Source organism: Rhamphochromis sp. 'chilingali', assembly GCF_963969265.1.
Source record: "Rhamphochromis sp. 'chilingali' genome assembly, chromosome: 6".
Taxonomy (NCBI): Eukaryota; Metazoa; Chordata; class Actinopteri; order Cichliformes; family Cichlidae; genus Rhamphochromis; species Rhamphochromis sp. 'chilingali'.
The window spans coordinates 23,858,923-23,879,067 of NC_137933.1; the positions used below are offsets into that span (position 1 = coordinate 23,858,923).

The 20,145-nt window shown below is 41.4% G+C and overlaps 1 protein-coding gene across 8 annotated transcripts; it reads left to right on the top strand.

Annotated features, from left to right (window-relative positions):
* The first annotated feature begins 5 nt into the window (after positions 1 to 5).
* On the top strand, positions 6 to 19,592 carry znf821 (zinc finger protein 821). Of its 8 annotated transcripts, none has more exons than XM_080885269.1 (6): positions 6 to 138; positions 11,700 to 11,831; positions 11,973 to 12,091; positions 13,629 to 13,727; positions 14,115 to 14,281; positions 15,882 to 19,592. In XM_080885269.1, exons 1-6 carry the CDS (start codon positions 135 to 137, stop codon positions 16,846 to 16,848), a joined length of 1,488 nt encoding a protein of 495 aa, XP_080741395.1. In that variant the 5' UTR covers positions 6 to 134; the 3' UTR covers positions 16,849 to 19,592. The 8 variants fall into 8 exon arrangements, with proteins under 8 accessions (XP_080741395.1, XP_080741394.1, XP_080741396.1 ...); XM_080885268.1 differs by having other exon boundaries at positions 44 to 179; XM_080885270.1 differs by lacking the exon at positions 6 to 138 and adding an exon at positions 2,314 to 2,731.
* The last annotated feature ends 553 nt before the right edge of the window (positions 19,593 to 20,145 follow it).

The following is a 20,145-nucleotide window of genomic DNA, read 5'->3' on the forward strand; positions in this document are numbered from 1 at the left end:
CAGATCGCAAGGGGTTCGCGAAAGAAGAGCTCATGTTTATCATCAGCGTACAGTAACGTTAGCTGTACGGGAGGACTTAATCACAGTCTGTGCCCCTTACTCGAGACTCCTGCCTCATATGTTCACTGGACAACATGGGTAATAGTTGAATTATGTCTTCATTATGATGGGAGATGTAGGTAGGTGACTGTACTCAACCCTTTCTTATCATTTACTAATTGCTGTGTGGCTTGTTCGCTTCCATCGTTCTCACAGTAACTATAATGGGCTAACGTTAGGCTTGTTATCATTAGCCAGCTAGCTGATGTTATCCCGTTGTACTCACTGACTGGATATCTAAATAACAGTGCATAACGTGACGTGCCGTTTGCGTCTGAATGTGTGTCATCTGCCACTTGCCTCACAAAGGCGATTTCATGACCTGACGAGATTATTATGTTGAGATGGCATATTTTTGCTCGAGCGTGCGGAAGAGTACATTTTCACCCGGTCAATGTGGTGCTGCGGTCAGTTTACTCGTGGCAGTCAGTGATGACGACTACATGCAATGTTATGACATTGACAGTCCAACGGTTTGTAGCGACATCTAGTGTTGACTGTAGGATATGCAGTTAGAAAGAGAGTTGAAAATGAAATTACAAGTGTCATGATCAATTGTAGCACTACTTTTTCTTCCTATTATGGCTAAAGGGAGCACAAAGGTATCACAAACTGTGCGAGAGGCTCAGAAATAGTAAGGCTTTTGTAACAGAAAAATACTCTCAGCTTTGTCAGTGTCCAATCAGTGGAGGCATCTCTGTGCATTTTAGAATAAAAAATATATGCATAATAAAAAGTAAATGTTCATGTATTTTTTTTAATTATTTGAAATAGCACTGTCGCCTCACAGCAAGAAGCTTCTTGGTTTAAATTCAGTCTGAGGCCTTTCTGGATGTTCTTTCCACATCTGTATGGTGGGTTCACTCTCCGAAAACTCTTAACTTCCTCCCACAGGTCAAAGACATGCATGGGGTTAGATTAACTGGTGATCCTAAATTAGCTTCAAGTGTGAATATGAGTTTGAATAGTTGTCTCTATGGGTTAGCCCTGCAATAGATTGGCAGCTTGTCCATGGTATACCCTGACTCTGACTGGGATAGGCTACAACTGCCCCCCCCCCCCCCCCCCCACACACACACACACACACACACACACACACACACACACTTCACTCAAGGAAAGTGAAGGACTGGATGATCATTTTATTTAGCCTATAAAAGTACCTCTATCCTATAGGTTTATCTATACACTTTAGTGGTAATCTTAAAAATATATCCCTGTTAATCGAAAAATGCCAAATTGAATATATTTTTTTATGTGTGTATTTATTGTAAAAATTCTCCTATGAGGCCCTAGCACACTCCCTGGACTGCCGCTCTCACATAATTTCATTGTGTAAAACAAAAGACTTATATTGTATAATGTAAGTTACAGAAATACTGAGTGTATATCTGTACTAAACAGAACTGAGTCGTTGCAGTTTTCAGTTTAGTTTTTTGTTTGTTGTAAATCTAAAGATGTGCTATTTATTTGTTGCATACTGTACTTTTCTTTTTTAAATTTGGTTGTCCAGAATCACTCTAGAAGGCTTCTGTATGTTGTCAGTTTCTTCATTTGGCCATACAGCAGGAAAAAAAGTTTACTTTGTCACTGTGACAGGATGCAGCATCCCGTTGTATGTTGTGTTTGTACTCTTTGTCTAATGGCAACATGAACTCAAAAGTGTAACTGACTTATCAAATGTGTAAGTGCAAAATAATTGCTTGAACATTAATTTCCCCTTTCTATTTAATAACAATATTCATAATACAAGAATATGATTAGAACAATAATTTAACCTAAGAATATGATTTGACACATTAATCCTTCAAGGTCCTTTCAGATTATGGGTTTGTTTTTATGTTTTATTTATCTATCTATTTATTCATTTATTTTCGGTAGATTTCAGATGCGTAGGTGAGTTCTTATGATAGTGTTTATTGGGGATGTGATGTGCTGAGTAGTCCTTGGATGGATATTTATTAGTTATTAGTTGAGGTGTCATTGTCAGGTTATAGTTACAGAGCTTATGAAGTTAAATAGGAATCATTGCTTCGTCAAAACCGCCCACAGAAATTTACTTACTTTAAATTGATATTTGAACATGGTCGGGTTTTTTTCTCCCACACGACCTGAATGCAGCATAGTATCTTTCACTTGAACTCCCCTGCGTCCCTACACATCCCACAATGCTGTTCGACGTTAGCTTCATTCCTTTTACGTTTAGATATCAGCTGAGCTCGTGCTGCGCTGCAGTTGTGCGCGGGTGCCAGCGGATCGGGATCGGAGCAGCTCGGAGCTGCTCGGAGTCTCTCTGTCCGGGCTTGGACATCGTCTTAACCCGATAATCGGCTGAAGAAGGGGCTTTTAAAAAAGACAACAACAAAAAAGACCGCAAGAATGTGACTCTTAAATGTGCCCGTTTTTTTATTTTTTAATCTCCGAAAACGACCCAGTTTCTGATCTAAACGATTTGATTTTTTTATATTATTATTTTCTTCATCATCTGCTCCCTCTGAACATACTTGGACCGTCCGGGGTTAGGATATTCTTTTTTTCTTTTCTTTTTTTCAATTTTTCCAACCGGTTTGGGCAGTAATATGTCCAGGCGAAAACAGACCAACCCCTTCAAAGTTAACTGTAGGTATTTCAGGTATTGTCTCTCTTACTATTTCACGAGTTTTATTGATGACACTTGCGCTATCCGTGTATACTTGGGTCGGTTGACATGATCACGCTGCGAGGCAAGCATTGTGAGTTTTCTCTCTCTCCGTGTGTGTTTGTTTGTTTGTTTTATCTATATTTGTAGGATATAAACATCGTAACTAATGATATTTGTGTTGCCAGACAGCTTTTAAAGAACCAGGAATTAGGCAAAAGGCAGTTTGGGGTTCAAAAGTTGTTTTTTGTTTTTATTTATTTATTTTTTGAGGTAGAGGTAGGTTAGGGTTAGCACTTTAATTGTGATGGTTAATGTGAGGGTAAGGGGTTAGGGAGTATTTTAACTCTATGAAGATTGTCCAAAAAGATATGCATGTGTATCATAGTTTTAAAATGCAGTCCCAGGACACCTACTGTTGCAGGAACTACCACAGAATTAGTTTTGAGTATTTTGGCAGGTGCTTTTGTGCATGCATTGAGTTTTGGGTTTGTTTGTTTTTTCATGGGTGGAAGTTGGATTTTGTGAGGTGGCTGTAAGTGTGATTGGTCCACATAGAGCCAATGCAAAGAGTGGTAACTTCCTTATCAGAATTCTTTGATTATTTGATAAACAAACATGTATTTTAAGTTTGAGTAAATCAACCCCCATTTACCAAGACTACTGGGTTTTTTTGGGGGTTTTTAAATATTACAGTCCTGGTGACTTTTCTTTGTATTGAAGGTAAAAACCTTTTTGGAATGTGCCAAAATGTGTATATTTGGGAACAGGTTTTGCCAAAATAACAGATAAAGCCATGAAATGTGGCAGGTTTGTAGTTGATGCCAAGCTGGTAAACTTGTGTGATCCAGCCCATGAGCCCTATAACTAGAGACCATCTTGCAGTGGGATCACACAAGTTGTGACACATGCCAGAATACTGACATTTAGACTCATTAGTACTAAGTATTCAGCACTCATGAGTTGGACCACACCCATCTTCTGACTTAACCGTTATTTCGCTGAAGAATACAGATATGTAATGTTTTGTGTCAGCGCCTTACAGCTTTTGTGACATTACTGCACTGGAAAAATTTGCCCACAGACACATATACAAACAACTGTCAGCATTTTCGAAATTCAGTTTGAGGTATCTCTATGGTACATTTTACCATGATGACACACACAGAATCACAAGTAGAAACCAATAATAGCTACTCTATCATGCTTGGTAATAATGCAGTAATAACCATGCATACTTAATGCCAGCGTGTTGACGGGTGATGCAGCCACTTTGATCCAATCTTAGTGCGGTCCCACTTGACCACAGTTATTATTTACAGGTATATGAAAACAAAAGAAACGGGCATAAAATGGGCAATAAATGCAGTGAGAGCAAGCTCAGGTCAGATGCACTCAACAGACTAGAAAATCAATAGTGACCATCTTGCAAGGTTTTTCCAGCATAATTTTAGTGTTTACCACACCACAGAAAAACCACTCGCACAGTGATAAAACTATCAGTCAGTTTTTATGTAGGGTTAAATTTAGTCTTTAACCCGACTCGCTTTTTCATTTATCAGTTGTTTAAAAATAACTAAGATATGTAAGATACCCAATACTCTCACCTTACCTGTATGTGGCGTCATCCCCAAAAGGCCAATTTTGAGCCAGGAAAAACCTTGTCTGGTGATCAGAAGGCATTACTACACTTTAATGCAAATACTCGCCGCACCACACACAATCTCAAACTCGGCCTCATTTAGATCTCATCTGTAAAGTTTTGTGTGTGTGATTAGTACTGTTGTTGGCACTGTCTTTCACTTCAGTTCAATTTTATTTATACAGTGCCAAATCACAACAACAAGCTACCCACAGACAGACAAACACCTGCCAAAGTACTCACACACATACAGGTACACAAGCTTATAACAATGCAAGCTACACTATTGCAGCATGTAATGACAAATAACTGAATGTGTTACATAATATGTGAAAGAGCACACTCCTGGTACATTTTTAAAAATAATTTAAGTAGCCACTATCACTTGTATTTTAATAGTGGAGCTTATTACTTGTTGGTGCTGATTACAGGCTTAAAATATTTTTTATAAATATCTCTCCTTTAAGGCCGACAAGCTTATATTGACTAGAAATGTTGTGTGAAAGAATCTTTCAGTTAATTTAGGTATCAAGGCTTGTGGCTAACCATGTTTCTGGTTTCAGTTTTGAGATGTTATTTTTGTCAGTTATCTGCTCTTTTAAAAAAAAAAAAAGTATGAGGCATTTAAAAAAACAAAACAAAAAACCCCCCACCTATGACTAAACCATGAACAGAAGGGACAGAGGTTTCAGCTTGTACAAACAGTAGCTATGCGTGCACTTGATTCAGTTTTCTCTGACAGCTCAGATTTAGGACAAGATTGCAGGAGAGCATTACTGAGCACACAAGCAGAAAGACTTCCCTTGTGTTGTATGCAAGAGTGTTTCTGTTATTTCCCCTTTCTTCCCTTATTGAATGATACGTCTAATATTTTTCTACTACACAAACACTTTTCATGCTTACTTTCTAATTCTGTTCAACATCTTAGTTTTCCATCCCAGATTTTAATTAAGATTTTATTTTAATGGTAAGCAGTCATCTGAATAAACAAACATCTGGTTTCTGTTGTTTATATGTGATGGTTTGCTGCTCATCTGTTAAATAATTTTTTAGCTAAATAGTAATTTCTTCCATTTAAAGAAGGGACCTTGGGCTTACTGGTCGCTTACAGTGTAATGCATACTGACTGGATTACTGACATTTGTTGACCAAATTCTATTTTAAAATAGTGTCATATTTTTATAAAGCACAGATAAATTTATTGAAGCAGATCTCAGGAGCTCTTGGGAGACCCTCTAATGTAGATATTTTGTTGGTGACTCATCTTCTACCAGGATGCTCTTGTCAGTGCTTACCCTGCTGACCTCTTATCTTAAGCTAGTTTTTGTCCACTGAAGGGGATTGCCCAGTGTAATCTACTGAAGTATGCTGCGACCCTCCTTTCTAAAGAGTTTGTTTAAACTTCTGGAGAAATGCATCTCACACTTGCTGCAGACCGCAGTCATCCCTGTGAGCTAATGAGCTCATTTGTTGCTCTGAAACACCTTTGAGAGTGAGCGAAAGGCCTCAGGAGGCCCCAAGACTGTTGTATAATATGTTGTTTGTTTTTTAAATTCTTGTGAGTGCAGAAGGACACCTTTTGCACACCAACTTTCATTCTTCCTCACCATGATTTGTTTTACCTGTCTTTTCTTGTGAGGTATGAATTGCATTCAAAGAGCTGTCCCCTTTGAGTGGGTCAGACCAGACAGACTGACAGACCAGACAGGCAGGGAGACAGTCTGACAGGCAGGCGGGCTGACACACATGCACATGCTCACACACACACACAAATGCACACACTCAGTAGTACGCACACACACACACACACAAACACACACACAGGGAATTCCAGACAATGATACAACAGCGGTGTCTGTCTAGCTGTTAAGTTTGATGTACAACAATACTCAAGATTTTTATGCATTACATAAAAGTATTTTGTTTGGAGGTGGTGGTGCATACCCTCGTGGTGTCAAGTGGATGCCTGTCAGGGAAGTACAGTATATTTGTGTAACAGTATATGTGAGGCTTTGGTTTCATAATTTTTCTGTACCTAAATGTAGAAGTTCTGAAAACCTTTATTAGTATTAATTATAACAAATAAGGTGTTATTTCAGAATATTTCACATTATATATGTATTGTTGATCCAACTATGAAATTGAGTTCTCAGGTGGGGGGGCTGTTATGAATCCAACTTTGAGTCTCGTGTGGCTACAAGGTGTTTGTCAGTCTTGTAGTTGAAGCAAAATCCTAATCTAAACATGTAGGTTATTCGTGGTGAGAACTGATCCGATGTCTGGCCCACCGTCCTTGTTCTCCAGAAAGTCTGTGGACGTAAGAGGGGGGGGCCCCAGTACTTCTGCAGATTCAGACAGTGTTGTGTGTCTGCATGTGTGCATTTTTGGAGGGGATGGCTGCTGAAAAGGAGAAGGAGGGGCCTTTGAATTCAACAGGACCCCCATTGCTCTGTGTTTGAGTAGAGTTTTGGCATTCTGTCTTTTGTCTGTTTTGTTTTGCGCGCTACCCCTCCGTCACCCTACCACCCCCGGCCTGCCCCCCCCCCCCCCCCAACCCCCAACCAGCCCTCTCCCTCTTGTGTGTGTCTCTTGGCTGATGAGTTTGTCTCTTTGTCTGGATTCAGTCAGACACTGCGTCACCTCCTGCCTACAGACACACAGACTCAGAGATAACATCGCAGTGCTAGAGACTGAGGGAGCGAGGAGGGTGGGTAGTGGTGATGGTGGCGGCGGGGGGGAGCAAGGAGAGACAGATGTACAGACAGAACCGTAGCGGTGGGGGGATGGGTATCTCTCACACATCAATCATTGGCTATGTGCCGAGAAGCCAGCCTGTTGTAGTAGTTCACAGTTCAATACTCGGACCCACTCTAACGAATGCTTGGATTTCTGTGGGAAAAGTGCCCAAACTGTGTTCACATACCAACTTCTCACAAGTAGCCAAATGACTAGCTTTAAGATTATACTTCTGTCTTGCTCACACACACAATAAAAGAGAAAGTGTGTGTCTGTGCACCGTGCACAGTACCTCAGGATTGTGATGAATGCTGTAATTACTTCTGCCAGTCTCAGGTAACTGAAGTCAGGATCTCTCTCTCCCATCTTCTGATCTGTGTAAATGGAGAGGGAGCACACAAGGGAAGAAAATTGGATTTTAAGCTATCATTAATTTTCGCTATCTCAAGTGGTGATGTTCCTATGTGTGAATGCCAGAGGAGTTTTCACCAAGACTGCATCCAAAGGAGCAGTGCTGGCAGTTGAATGAGCGTTTGCGGAGTCCAGTGTAATAAGAAGAAAAGTGAAGGGATTGCATCGCATCCTGCAGCCAAAAAGGGCCGCTGTGTACAATAAAGTGTGGCATCGCGGCAAGTGAAATGAGCTACATATGGGCTGTCATGGTGCAAAGCTTTATCCTCCCCCTCGGAGCTGATGGTAAAGATATAGAAGTAGACAGAGCTCCATATATAAGCTGGGAGGACAGAGGGCGAGCCAGGCTGTTCAGTGTGTGGGTGGTACTGAAGGAGAGAGAGAGAAACGGAGCAGCTAGGCAGTTAGCTGGAGGATAACAGTGCAGGCTGCTACCCCCGTGGGACTGCAGCATGGCTGTCGGAACAGCTAGCATGTATCTGTGATTGTATATGTGTGTAAAAATAGTGGGGGTTGGGATGCAAATGAAGTAAATGTGCATGCATATATGCAACTGGGCTTGTCTCGCTGCTTTTGTATGAATCCTGCTGCTTGTTGTATAGGTCATATAAAACCAGATGAATCTGCTAAGAAGTTCTTCTCAAGCTGATCGCGCCCCCAGAGTGCTAAGAAAAAGGTAGAATGGTTTCAATAATTTACTCTCTGGGACAGCTTTCTATCAGTTTTGCTCTGATTATAGGTTTTGTTTTCATTAGCGTGTTATATTTCTGCAATAATCTCAAGATTTTTTAATTGTAATTGGATGGCGTGATCCACATTAAGTGTGATCAAACCATGGAACTTCAGCAATAGGTGAAACCACTTCTATTAAAAGATTTAAAGATTTATACCTTCTTGTGATACACTACAGTAGCGGATGCTGTAATGAAGTTGCTATGGAGATAAAGCTTTCATATGCCGGGTACAATGTATGGGTAGAGACAGTTGCTCAGAATCGTTTTCTTTTTGTGCCCAAGGCAGGACAAAATTTCAAGGTATACCTATAAAAGAAGCCTCATTTGGAATATCATCAGTTCTTCTGATTGTGCAGTCAGATGAAGATATTTTTGAGCAAAAAGCCTTCAGTTCTTTTTGTGCTTCACTATAGGCTGCACTAAACTCATCAGATTCTGTCATACACAATCCAACAGGCAGTCTTGTTGTCCCTGGTTCTGATCCAGCATCTGCTGAAGTGGAGATTTCTCTCTGAAGTTATGTCAGGATTCCAGGTGCCTCTTTAGCTTCCTTGGCAACATGTTGGCATTTTTAACTCCTTCCAACAACAGCTGCAGTCAGGCTGAAGGCCAGTGACTGTCAGTCATGGCTTTTTAATATTTAACTGCACAAAAAGTATACCTGCAGTACTATTAAGGCACACTATTATGGCCCAAGATTTTGACGCATAGAACCAGATGGTAGTAGTTGTCCTCTGTATAAGATTATTGTTCTATCAATGTCCAGGATATGTTAGGGACACATCCTCATTTGTATTTCTCAGCATCTTTAGGTGTTGTGACTTTTTGCTTACAATACAGGGAGTGCAGAATTATTAGGCAAGTTGTATTTTTGAGGAATAATTTTATTATTGAACAACAACCATGTTCTCAATGAACCCAAAAAACTCATTAATATCAAAGCTGAATGTTTTTGGAAGTAGTTTTTAGTTTGTTTTTAGTTTTAGCTATTTTAGGGGGATATCTGTGCAGGTGACTATTACTGTGCATAATTATTAGGCAACTTAACAAAAAACAAATATATACCCATTTCAATTATTTATTTTTACCAGTGAAACCAATATAACATCTCCACATTCACAAATATACATTTCTGACAATCAAAAACAAAACAAAAACAAATCAGCGACCAATATAGCCACCTTTCTTTGCAAGGACACTCAAAAGCCTGCCATCCATGGATTCTGTCAGTGTTTTGATCTGTTCACCATCAACATTGCGTGCAGCAGCAACCACAGCCTCCCAGACACTGTTCAGAGAGGTGTACTGTTTTCCCTCCTTGTAAATCTCACATTTGATGATGGACCACAGGTTCTCAATGGGGTTCAGATCAGGTGAACAAGGTGGCCATGTCATTAGTTTTTCTTCTTTTATACCCTTTCTTGCCAGCCACGCTGTGGAGTACTTGGACGCGTGTGATGGAGCATTGTCCTGCATGAAAATCATGTTTTTCTTGAAGGATGCAGACTTCTTCCTGTACCACTGCTTGAAGAAGGTGTCTTCCAGAAACTGGCAGTAGGACTGGGAGTTGAGCTTGACTCCATCCTCAACCCGAAAAGGCCCCACAAGCTCATCTTTGATGATACCAGCCCAAACCAGTACTCCACCTCCACCTTGCTGGCATCTGAGTCGGACTGGAGCTCTCTGCCCTTTACCAATCCAGCCACGGGCCCATCCATCTGGCCCATCAAGACTCACTCTCATTTCATCAGTCCATAAAACCTTAGAAAAACCAGTCTTGACATATTTCTTGGCCCAGTCTTGACGTTTCAGCTTGTGTGTCTTGTTCAGTGGTGGTCGTCTTTCAGCCTTTCTTACCTTGGCCATGTCTCCGAGTATTGCACACCTTGTGCTTTTGGGCACTCCAGTGATGTTGCAGCTCTGAAATATGGCCAAACTGGTGGCAAGTGGCATCTTGGCAGCTGCACGCTTGACTTTTCTCAGTTCATGGGCAGTTATTTTGCGCCTTGGTTTTTCCACACGCTTCTTGCGACCCTGTTGACTATTTTGAATGAAACGCTTGATTGTTCGATGATCACGCTTCAGAAGCTTTGCAATTTTGAGACTGCTGCATCCCTCTGCAAGATATCTCACCATTTTTGACTTTTCTGAGCCTGTCAAGTCCTTCTTTTGACCCATTTTGCCAAAGGAAAGGACGTTGCCTAATAATTATGCACACCTGATATAGGGTGTTGATGTCATTAGACCACACCCCTTCTCATTACAGAGATGCACATCACCTAATATGCTTAATTGGCAGTAGGCTTTCGAGCCTATACAGCTTGGAGTAAGACAACATGCATGAAGAGGATGATGTGGACAAAATACTCATTTGCCTAATAATTCTGCACTCCCTGTACACCCTGTACCGGGGCAGGTCCACCACAGGCGAATCAGATGTGGGTGTTTGTCCCTAACATCTTGGCGCACAGCTGGGGTCTTTCCTCCCCATCCACAGCCATTGACTGCAGCGCTAAGCACTCCCTGGAATCACCTTGAAGGTGGTGGCATAGGGTTTGGCTGTGCATCTCCAAGTGTTTAATAAGTTTAACTGTGGAATGCTAAACTGTTGCTATCCAGCCTCAATGCTCTGCATCTGATTTCAGCTGAGTGTGTCACAGCTTTTTCCCATGGTACTTTTAGTTCTATAAAGTAGACAATACAGAGAGTGGTGGACCAAAGTACCAGATCTGGTCTTTGGGCAGAAGCAACTATTTCTGATGGGATTATAAGCTGTTGACCTGTATCAAAGAACATTTTCTAGTAACAACCTCCTTCAAAAGTCTTCCTGGTCAGTGATGGAGGGTATTTTTGTCATTGTTCTTAAAGTGGCAGTGGTGCTGCTCTTTTGGCATTGATAGACAGAGACTTCAGCACCTGGTTGTGTCTCTGAGTATACCTGCCTTGACAAAGGCTCACTTTAATTAAAGTCATGATGTGCCTGAGTGCGTTTCCAGTTGATTGTCCCTTTATTCAATATTTCCCACTTCATCCACTTTTGCTGTTGGGCTTCTAAGATTAGCAAATCTTGCAGCCGCCTCCTGCCACTGGAGTTCTAAAACTACCAGCTTTCGCCATTTTCCTTTGTTCCACAAGGGTCTATCTGGAAACAGGCCCACTCCTACTCTCCTTTGCTGAATGTAGCTCCCAATCTTAGAAGGATGGAGTGCTGATTTAGCCTGTAGTACAGTTTCTGTTGGTGTCCATTTCCAACATGTTGTTAATACTGGCATGACGGGTCTTATGGTTGTGTCTCAAGACTATGAGAAGGTCAACTCCAGTCTTGTCTTGAAGCCTAGTTTGAAAGAGCTTGTTGGCTTTTTCTACATGTACCACAAGTGAGAAAGTCAACTTTTCAAGAATCTTACCGACGGTCCTTCTACTGTCTTTCTATCTTCAGGGCCATTCCACACTTCAACCATCACAGGACTCCAGCACACTATTAACATGGATGGCAGAGACGAATTCACAGAGGACAGTGAATGCTGCAGCAACAACTCCCAGGAAGTCCAAGGGCAGGATAGCTTCTCAGGTACAGGATGGAGGGAAGGGTCAGGGAAGGACTGTTGGACTCTGTAGGAATGTCCTTGGAATGAGGGGTGTTAGTGAGAATAAGCCCTGCCCTGTGTTTTGTTGTCTGTCCGTATTGATAGGGCTGTGTTTGCCTCCATAGAAGACAGCGATAGTGACCCAGAAAACCACGGCGAAGACTCGTCCTCCAACACCTCTGCTGACGACCACATGACCACCAAGAGAACGCAGTGTCTCCTACAAGGAGCAGGAGTCAAAGAGGTGAGAGGGCTGCTAATTTAGACACCTTCACTCCAGTGTTTGTTATGATGGTGCTTTGAATGGCAATAATGTTTATTTCATTCTAACAAATACAAAAAAGGAACACGCACAAAGGTTGTGGTAAGGTTCTCATAACTGGAAAAATAATTTTATCTATTTCTCACTGTGTACGTCTTTGAAAACAACTTCTTGGCACATCATCAATTAGTTTGAACACAACTTATGCATTACACTAGAAGAGACCATACTGGTAACGTTGTGGTGTGGAATAAACACACAAACAAAACACGACAGAGATTAAAAAAAAAAAATGAAGACAAGTATCTGCCCTGCATCTGTTTGATTATGAAATATGTGGTTTATAAACGAGTTGGTAGGCGTGAGAAGAATTTATCAACTCTCATCCATCAGTCGTGCATGAAAAACAAGTCAATGTGAACCGTAATTTGCATCTAGATGCCCACCCTGTCATCTGCTCCAGTTTTATGATGTTTAATTAGGTTCATGCATCTGTGAATTTAAAGCTAATGTGCTGTGCTAGAGAATATTGCAGATATTTCTCCTGAGATAACCGGAAAGGAAGTAGTGATATTTCACCAAAATCTTTCTATTTGTATGCAAAATAACAATTAACATAATAAACTTTTGACATTTTTGTTTTATTACTTTGAAAAGATAAAAGTGAAAATGATAAATAATCAGTTAAAAGACATCACTAATATAGTAAAAGTGTGGGGGGAGTAGTGGGCTACCTACTTAGTACATTTACAGGAGCCATGGAAACCCATGCCATGAAACCACATGCAGTTACTGAATCAGCAGAGCGTTGGTGAATTTTATGCACTGCTCTGTAACTTTACATGATCTGTCACATTCACAGATGAGTTGCTGTGGTTCCTAAAAGCTTCCACTTTGCAATAATACAGCTTACAGCTGATCGTGACTGTTTGTGAGGGAAGAAATTTCATGAACGGACTTGTCCTCGCAACGCTGGCGTCATTTTACAGCAACACACATGAATTCAGAGAGCAAACCATTTTTTCACAAATGTTTGTAAAGGCAGACCATATGGCTGTTTGATTTTTTTAGACCTGTGCAATGGTTCGAGAACACCTGGATTCAAAGATGAAGAGGTCTGGCCCAATATTTTTATTCAAAAGTGCCCTTTGAGTTATTAGACACCCCCAGGTCCAACCAATATGTTTTCTGCCTGCACCTTCTGTTTGAAAATGTTCTGTGAGTCACATCTGTCTCAGCACACAGTGTGATGTCACTGTCAGTGAGTCACCGGGACTTGTGGGAATTTTGCTCAGTCATACACTCAACACATCTTCATCCACTTGTGAAAATGCTTCAGACCAAAACAAGGCCTCTTTTACGTTTTAACTGCCATCATACAAATTGGAAATCTTAATTTAATAAATAACTCAGAATTCAGATTTGTGATTTACAACTGTAAGATGTAGGTGTAAAATCATTTGAATGTAGTGTTAATGTGCTTCTGAAACGAGTTTAAATGGTTCTTGACTTTCCTCAGGAGAGCGAGGAAGGGGGAGAGCACAGCAACAACTTTGTTTGTCCTCTCTGCCCGCTGGATTTCAGCAGCCCAGATAAGCTCATCTCCCATGTCTACCAGGTGAGAATAACATCGTCTCACCTGCCCCGATCTAGTACAGAACCAAAAAAAGAAATGCAATTTTCAAAGCCGTGTGGCAGCAGCCTATCTGCTCTGCAATCTGTCTACTTTGTCATATAGCTGCATAGTTTTGTTTTTTAAACTCTGTATGCTGTTTGCATTTATACTACCATGCATAACAACCACAGCATCAATTATAACTGTTGCAGACATGAATTTAAATATTATAATTTTACTTTTCAAGTTCATAATATTTTAAATGTATATTTCCTTTGTTATTTTTTTCTTTTGCAAACATATTGCAAACTGATAATCGCCTGCAATACAAAGTTATTATATCTTTTAAGTTTGCTGCTTTTCTCATCTCTGTTTGCTGTCTTGTAACAGCACACGACTATGATGAGCAACACCAAGAGCTATGTGTGCCCAGTGTGTGGGCGAGCCCTGAGTTCGCCCGGCTCACTTGGACGCCATCTTCTCATCCACTCCGAGGACCGCCTCTCCAACTGCGCTGTCTGTGGTGCACGCTTCACAGACACCAACAACTTTAACAGGTTGAGCTCATCTCTGCTGTAGCTCTCATCTCAGGTCTTAAATGCAGATTGAATATAGATGTTGTGATAAAATTATACTAACTGGGTCCTGAAGTTTCTGTGTTTATTTAGTGCTTATTATTTAATTATGTCATTTATCTTAAAAAATTTTAAAACAATATCTCATATGTGGTCCCTTTATGACAAGGTGAAAAGACACCACTGATTCAGAAGGATGAGCTATTTAAAATGAGGCCTTTTAATTTTTCTAGTATCTAAAAATTGATTCTGGCAGGAGTGTAATGTAGAAACATAAAAAACTGCATGCTACTTTTTTTCTTTTTTTTTTTAAAGACAAACCTTTTCTTTTGTCGAACCTTTGAAAATATAAATTGAGTAAAAAGAAGTCACATTTTCTCTTTAATACATTATAATAGAATGAGAAAGAGCAATGGTTTTCCAAGTGTGGGATTAGACAGAATGCAGAGCATGAGGGATGAATAAAATTAGTACTGCAATGACAGATTTAATGGAAATAAACTTGCGTGTTGCTTAGCAACTACCATTACATTTCTAATTTAAACAGCACTGACAAGGTCAGGACGCATTGTAGAAGGAGAAGCAGTGTGAAGTGATGAAAAGGAGAGAAGAGAAAAGTCATGAAGCATTACAGTTGGCAGAAGCATTTGCTGCTAAGTTTGGAAAAATAAAACATAAATACTTGTTATTCTAAAGAGAGACAAAAAAAGGTGTATCTTAGATGTACGTGGAAAAGCTGTTTCATGTTGTTCCAGCCAGCTACAATAAAGTAACATAACCAGCATCTGGCAACCAGTGTTTTCTGAACAGTCACCTCCTCTGAGGCTGTTAACAGCCTGTTAAACTTCTCTCCAGAGAGCTAGCCAGAGTTCATTTGACGCATGGCCCTTATTCCTCTCTGAAGCAAAAAGGTTTGGGAAACGACTAACATGGAATCAGTCATCTCTTCCCATTGCAGCAAAGTGGTTTCAAGTCATGTAACTCATCGCAGCTTGACAGAAGCTAAATTTTACTGTTGCCTAAAATATGTGACCATACGAGCCAGGCTAACAAAAATTCAAGGCAAAAACAATGCCTGTCAGTCTGATGTATGAAGCCTTTGTTGCAGGCTGGTGGAAAAAAATCCCTGCGGGGTGAAATCTCGGATTTCAGACTGCTCTGAACACTTAGTTTCAGATAGTTTAGTGTTTTTTTTTCCTCCTGCTCTTGTCTCTGTGTAACGTAAGCGAGAGAGTATATCACAGATATCGTGATCTCAGGCACGCTGTGGCTGTGTGCACAGAAACCCCACCAGCTGTTCAAAACTCAGATGAAAGTTAGTTTATAGTGACGGTGAGAGAGCTAAAAGCATTTTACTTAGACGCAGTATAAAATGAATACGTTTATTTTTAACAGGAAACAAATCTCGTCTAGGAGACCTCAAGTGAAAGGCTCTATGATCCCCACATTAAAGATTTAGACAGGAGCAAGCTTTCTATCAGGGATCTAATGCTTCCCTGGAAGAGTCCAGACCACTTAAAAAAAAAAGAAAAAAAAAGAAAAAAAAAAAGGATGTTTACCTGATTCATGTTTCCTGTCGTAGGGAGAAGCTTAAAGAAGTCCTCGACACAACTAGGATGGATTTTACTGGGGGAAGGGACACCAGTTCCATGTCCCAGTCCCTCTCGAGCAGCCCCATGAGCAGCCCGGGCCCCTGCACTGACTCTTGCCATGGACTGGGCCCTAGTCCCAGTTCGTGTCAGGGTCCTTGCCCGTGTCAAGCAACTAACCCCAATCCCAACCTATGTCAAGCCCAACGTTCCTGCCAAGGGCAGGGTCATATCTCAAGCCAGTGTCAAGGCCCCAGACCATGTCATGGCCCTGGGCCAGGATCAGGACCGTGCACAGACCAGGGACCCGCATTTCCCTCACTGCCCGATAGTCTCCTCTCTGAAGGGCCATCCCTCGCCTCAATCCCTGATGCACTCAACTCCTCCTCTTCAGGCCTTCCTCCTATCCCTGATATCCTGAGCCCTATGCCAGTGTATCCTGCCGGAGTGCTGCTGGTGTGCAACAGCTGCGTGGCTTATCAGCAGCTAGTGGCGGCCCAGTCACCGATGCGAAAATGGGCTCTGCGTCGGAAGAACGAGCCCTTGGAGGCCCGACTGCAGCGTCTGGAGCGTGAGCGCACGGCAAAGAAGAACAAGCGGGCGTGTGAGACAGAAGAAGAGAGGGAGCTGAGGCGGCTGCGGGACCGCGAGGCCAAGCGCATGCAGAGGATGCAGGAAACGGAGGAGCAGCGGGCACGCAGGCTGCAGAGGGACAGGGAGGCCATGCGATTAAAGAGGGCCAACGAGACACCAGAGAAGAGGCAGGCCAGGCTGATCCGCGAGAGGGAGGCAAAGAGGATCAAGCGACGGCTGGACAAGATTGACCCTGCTCTGAGGACACAGATAGAGCACGATCCTGCAGCCATGGCTGCCCTCACAGCAGACATGAGTCTCTTCCAGTTTCCCTGCCCTATGCCTGTCCCCTCCATTGATAATGGTCTATTCATGAAGCTGCCCTAGTGGGTCCAGGCCAATCGGGTGAGGGCAGAATCCAGTTGGCTTCTCGCAGCATCATTAACCTCTGCACTGCGCCATCAGGCTGCCTGTTCACAGAGAACCATTCCTAGCTGGTTTCCTCTCAGCTCGATCTGCGTCGAACAGCTTCGCACACAAGCTGCTTTGTTAAATACAACAAAAACTTCTTCAACGTCTTTTTTTAAACAGCCTAGAAAACCTTGGGAACAGGGATGAGAATGTTTCTTATTGTATGGATGATGACATAAGAGCATGTTGTAAAGAGATTTTATCTGTTGCGTCAGTGGACTAGCAGATTTAACACAGTTCATACTCATAGGAGCAGTTACACTTCCTTTGAGGGGACAAAAAAAAATCATTTGCACATGGACCTTCAGTGACAGGAGAGGGGACTTTGTAGCCACAGTCCCCTCTCCTTTCTGGTCCACTCCGCCAGCCCAGTGACTCTGATTTCCAGGTAGCTACACCTCTCTTCAAGCTGCTACCATGGGTCCCTGGGAAGTTCGTGTTCAGTCAAACTACTACCTCAGCTGGCGCCGTGGACGCGCCCTCTGTCCTGTGGCTTACTGCGTTCCAACTCCAAGCTTCCAAAGCTCTATATGTACTGTACACTACTACCGAGGATGCAGGTCATTTTTGTTTGTTTTCTTTACATTGTTATGTTTGTATTGATCATTCAGGCACTTTAATAGGACACACACATTCACAAGTGATTTTAAAAACAAGAGGCGTTATAGATTCTGACATAAAGTTTGAATGAATGTCCTATTGAACGTGTTCAGTGTTGAGCTACATTCCTCTTATTTCTGAGTTTTACATCTCAATGCAGTCCACCTTTGTATATTCTCTTTGCCAAGATACGACTCTCGCGTCTTTACGCTCCGAACATTTTTGCCAATGTCATTTATATTTTGACTTTCTTTTACAGAGGTTTTCTCTGGCTCTTAAAAAACAACAAAAAAGTAAAGTCATAAAGTCTGTGCTGCTGTTATTGTACTGTAAAATACATTAGTTACCTCTTATATGTTTGGGCTCATTGCATTGAGGAATATTCTATTCCTGTAAGTGGTTGCAAAGAAACAGTACACAACATGTTACCCGTTGACCTCAGAATTTGTCGCATTACTTGAATTCTGCCCTAAAAGATGCATTTGTTTTCCTCATGAGCGGGTTCCGACATGGTGGGTTTTTACCGTCATACGGGAAATCGTACATAGATAATGCAACCTCTGCTTTGTGCAATTTGTGTAGCATCCACATGTATTGTAAGGCTGCAGTACCTTCAAGATGTGTAAACAGTACCACTTAAATTATGTTTTATATCTGCAAGTCACTTTTATGGAGTCACATGACAAGTGGAAATTGTTCTAAACACTTTTTTTGTTTGTTTCCTTCATCTGTTACTGAGCACTGGGGCTAACTTCACGGCACATACAGCCCATACCAGGAGATTCATTAACCTCATTCCAGCACATATTTATGCAATATGATGTGAATATATATATATATATCTGTTTTTTTTTTCTTGTAAAAGTGTTTTGAGGTGTTTTGTTGATTTACAAAATGTTAAAATTAGAGGCCATGGTTGGATAACCCTTGTTTAATTTCCTGCCTGTTACCTCCACTTCTTGTCTTTGCTTATCCAGATGGAAACATTTAACAGTGTCAAATGAGCAGTTTCAGAAGTACTCTTTAAAGAAGAACGAGCAGCGGTTCTGTTTGAGTCACTCCTAGACGAGCCGCAACCCACCTGGCTGTTAGTTCCAGCAGGTTTAATGAAGAAAAAACAAAAGACCAAAAAATTAAAGGGAGTTTTGGTTTTATCCTCAGAGGCTTTTTTCTAGGAGTGCATCAAACCTCTATGCAACAGATGTTATTTATTAAAGGAAATTAATTCACTTTTCACTGAAACTATGCAGAATGCGACCTCAATTTTAAACAGACTTCAAAGCAAACAGTTCAGCTACTCAGGCAGTTTAACTCAGAGGGCTCAGGGCCTGGATACGGCACCCCAGCCCATAAGAATCATTTGTAGACCTGTCATGCAAACAGAACAGTTTTAGGCAGTTTTGGGACTTTTAGTAGAGACATTTTTGTCTTTTTTTGAGAGATGTTTCCTCTTCCTAGTTCAGCACAAAAAGCAACAGGGTTTCACTGCCATCCTTCTCATTATACACTCTACCAAGGGCAGATCAGTGTTCTCAACAAAGGCTTCAGGTGTCGTCTCTTTCTCTCAGAATATGAATACTGGGTATTCTCAGAGGTTGCTCTTTGAAATTGCTGTGACCCTGTTTGTCCTACAACTTCACTTACTAGTTGAAAGGAAGTTCTGTGGACTCTGACGTGGCGCTGTTCTTTGGCAGCAGCGCTCTCTCAGTGTGGATTAGGTAAAAACACTGCATGTCCTGAAACTGCACTCGTCCTAGAATGGTTCAACATGAGCTTGTGTTCTGTTTGTTTATGCCTGCCTGTTTTTTACAGTTTAATCGAAAAATGTTTCAAGATGTTGGCCTTTCTATATTCTATCAGGATTTTCTCTCAATGTCCATGTTTACAAAAGAAGTCTTTCTGATCAAGGCCAAATGAATGAGCTAAACTGCTAATGACAACATGCTAGTTGTGATATCAATGCATTCTGACTGGATGGCACTTTGGGGGACGCCATCCTCTGTTACTGGAATAACAGATGTACAGACCGTGACGAAACCTGGATAAGAATGTGGAAATAAACATTGAATTTATTATAATGTTGGTTTGCAGCATTGTTTACATTTTTTGCATTGTTTTTTTTTTCCTACAAAGCACTGCATAAGATCAGTTCTGTTGTTTCCAAACCTTGAGCCCCTGCAGCCCATTGTCTTCATTAATCATTAACAAGGGGAAGCATTTAGGTTTCAAGAATCAAACTAAAGTAAAAGCACAATCTCACCTGCAAATTGTGTTTATACATGAATCATTAGTTCAACTTAAACTCGCTGCATTACCACCCTGGTCATTCATTGTTTTAGCTGAAGTGGCTTTGTCCTCCCAGGAGAACCTGACCCCTATTTTTAGATACACTGGGTTAATTGGCAATTCTAAATTGTCTGTAAGTGCTAATAGTTGTAAAGGTTAATAGCTTAAACTTTAAGCACAGAGTGAGATCATCACTGAGTGCCAAACTTAAAAAATGTAGGTCTACGCACGTATCCTCATAACAACTCAGGACTTTAGTGGGCACCATGCACGCTTAGACTGAAATTCATAAACATTATGGTGGACAGGGTAGTAGTTGACGCCGAC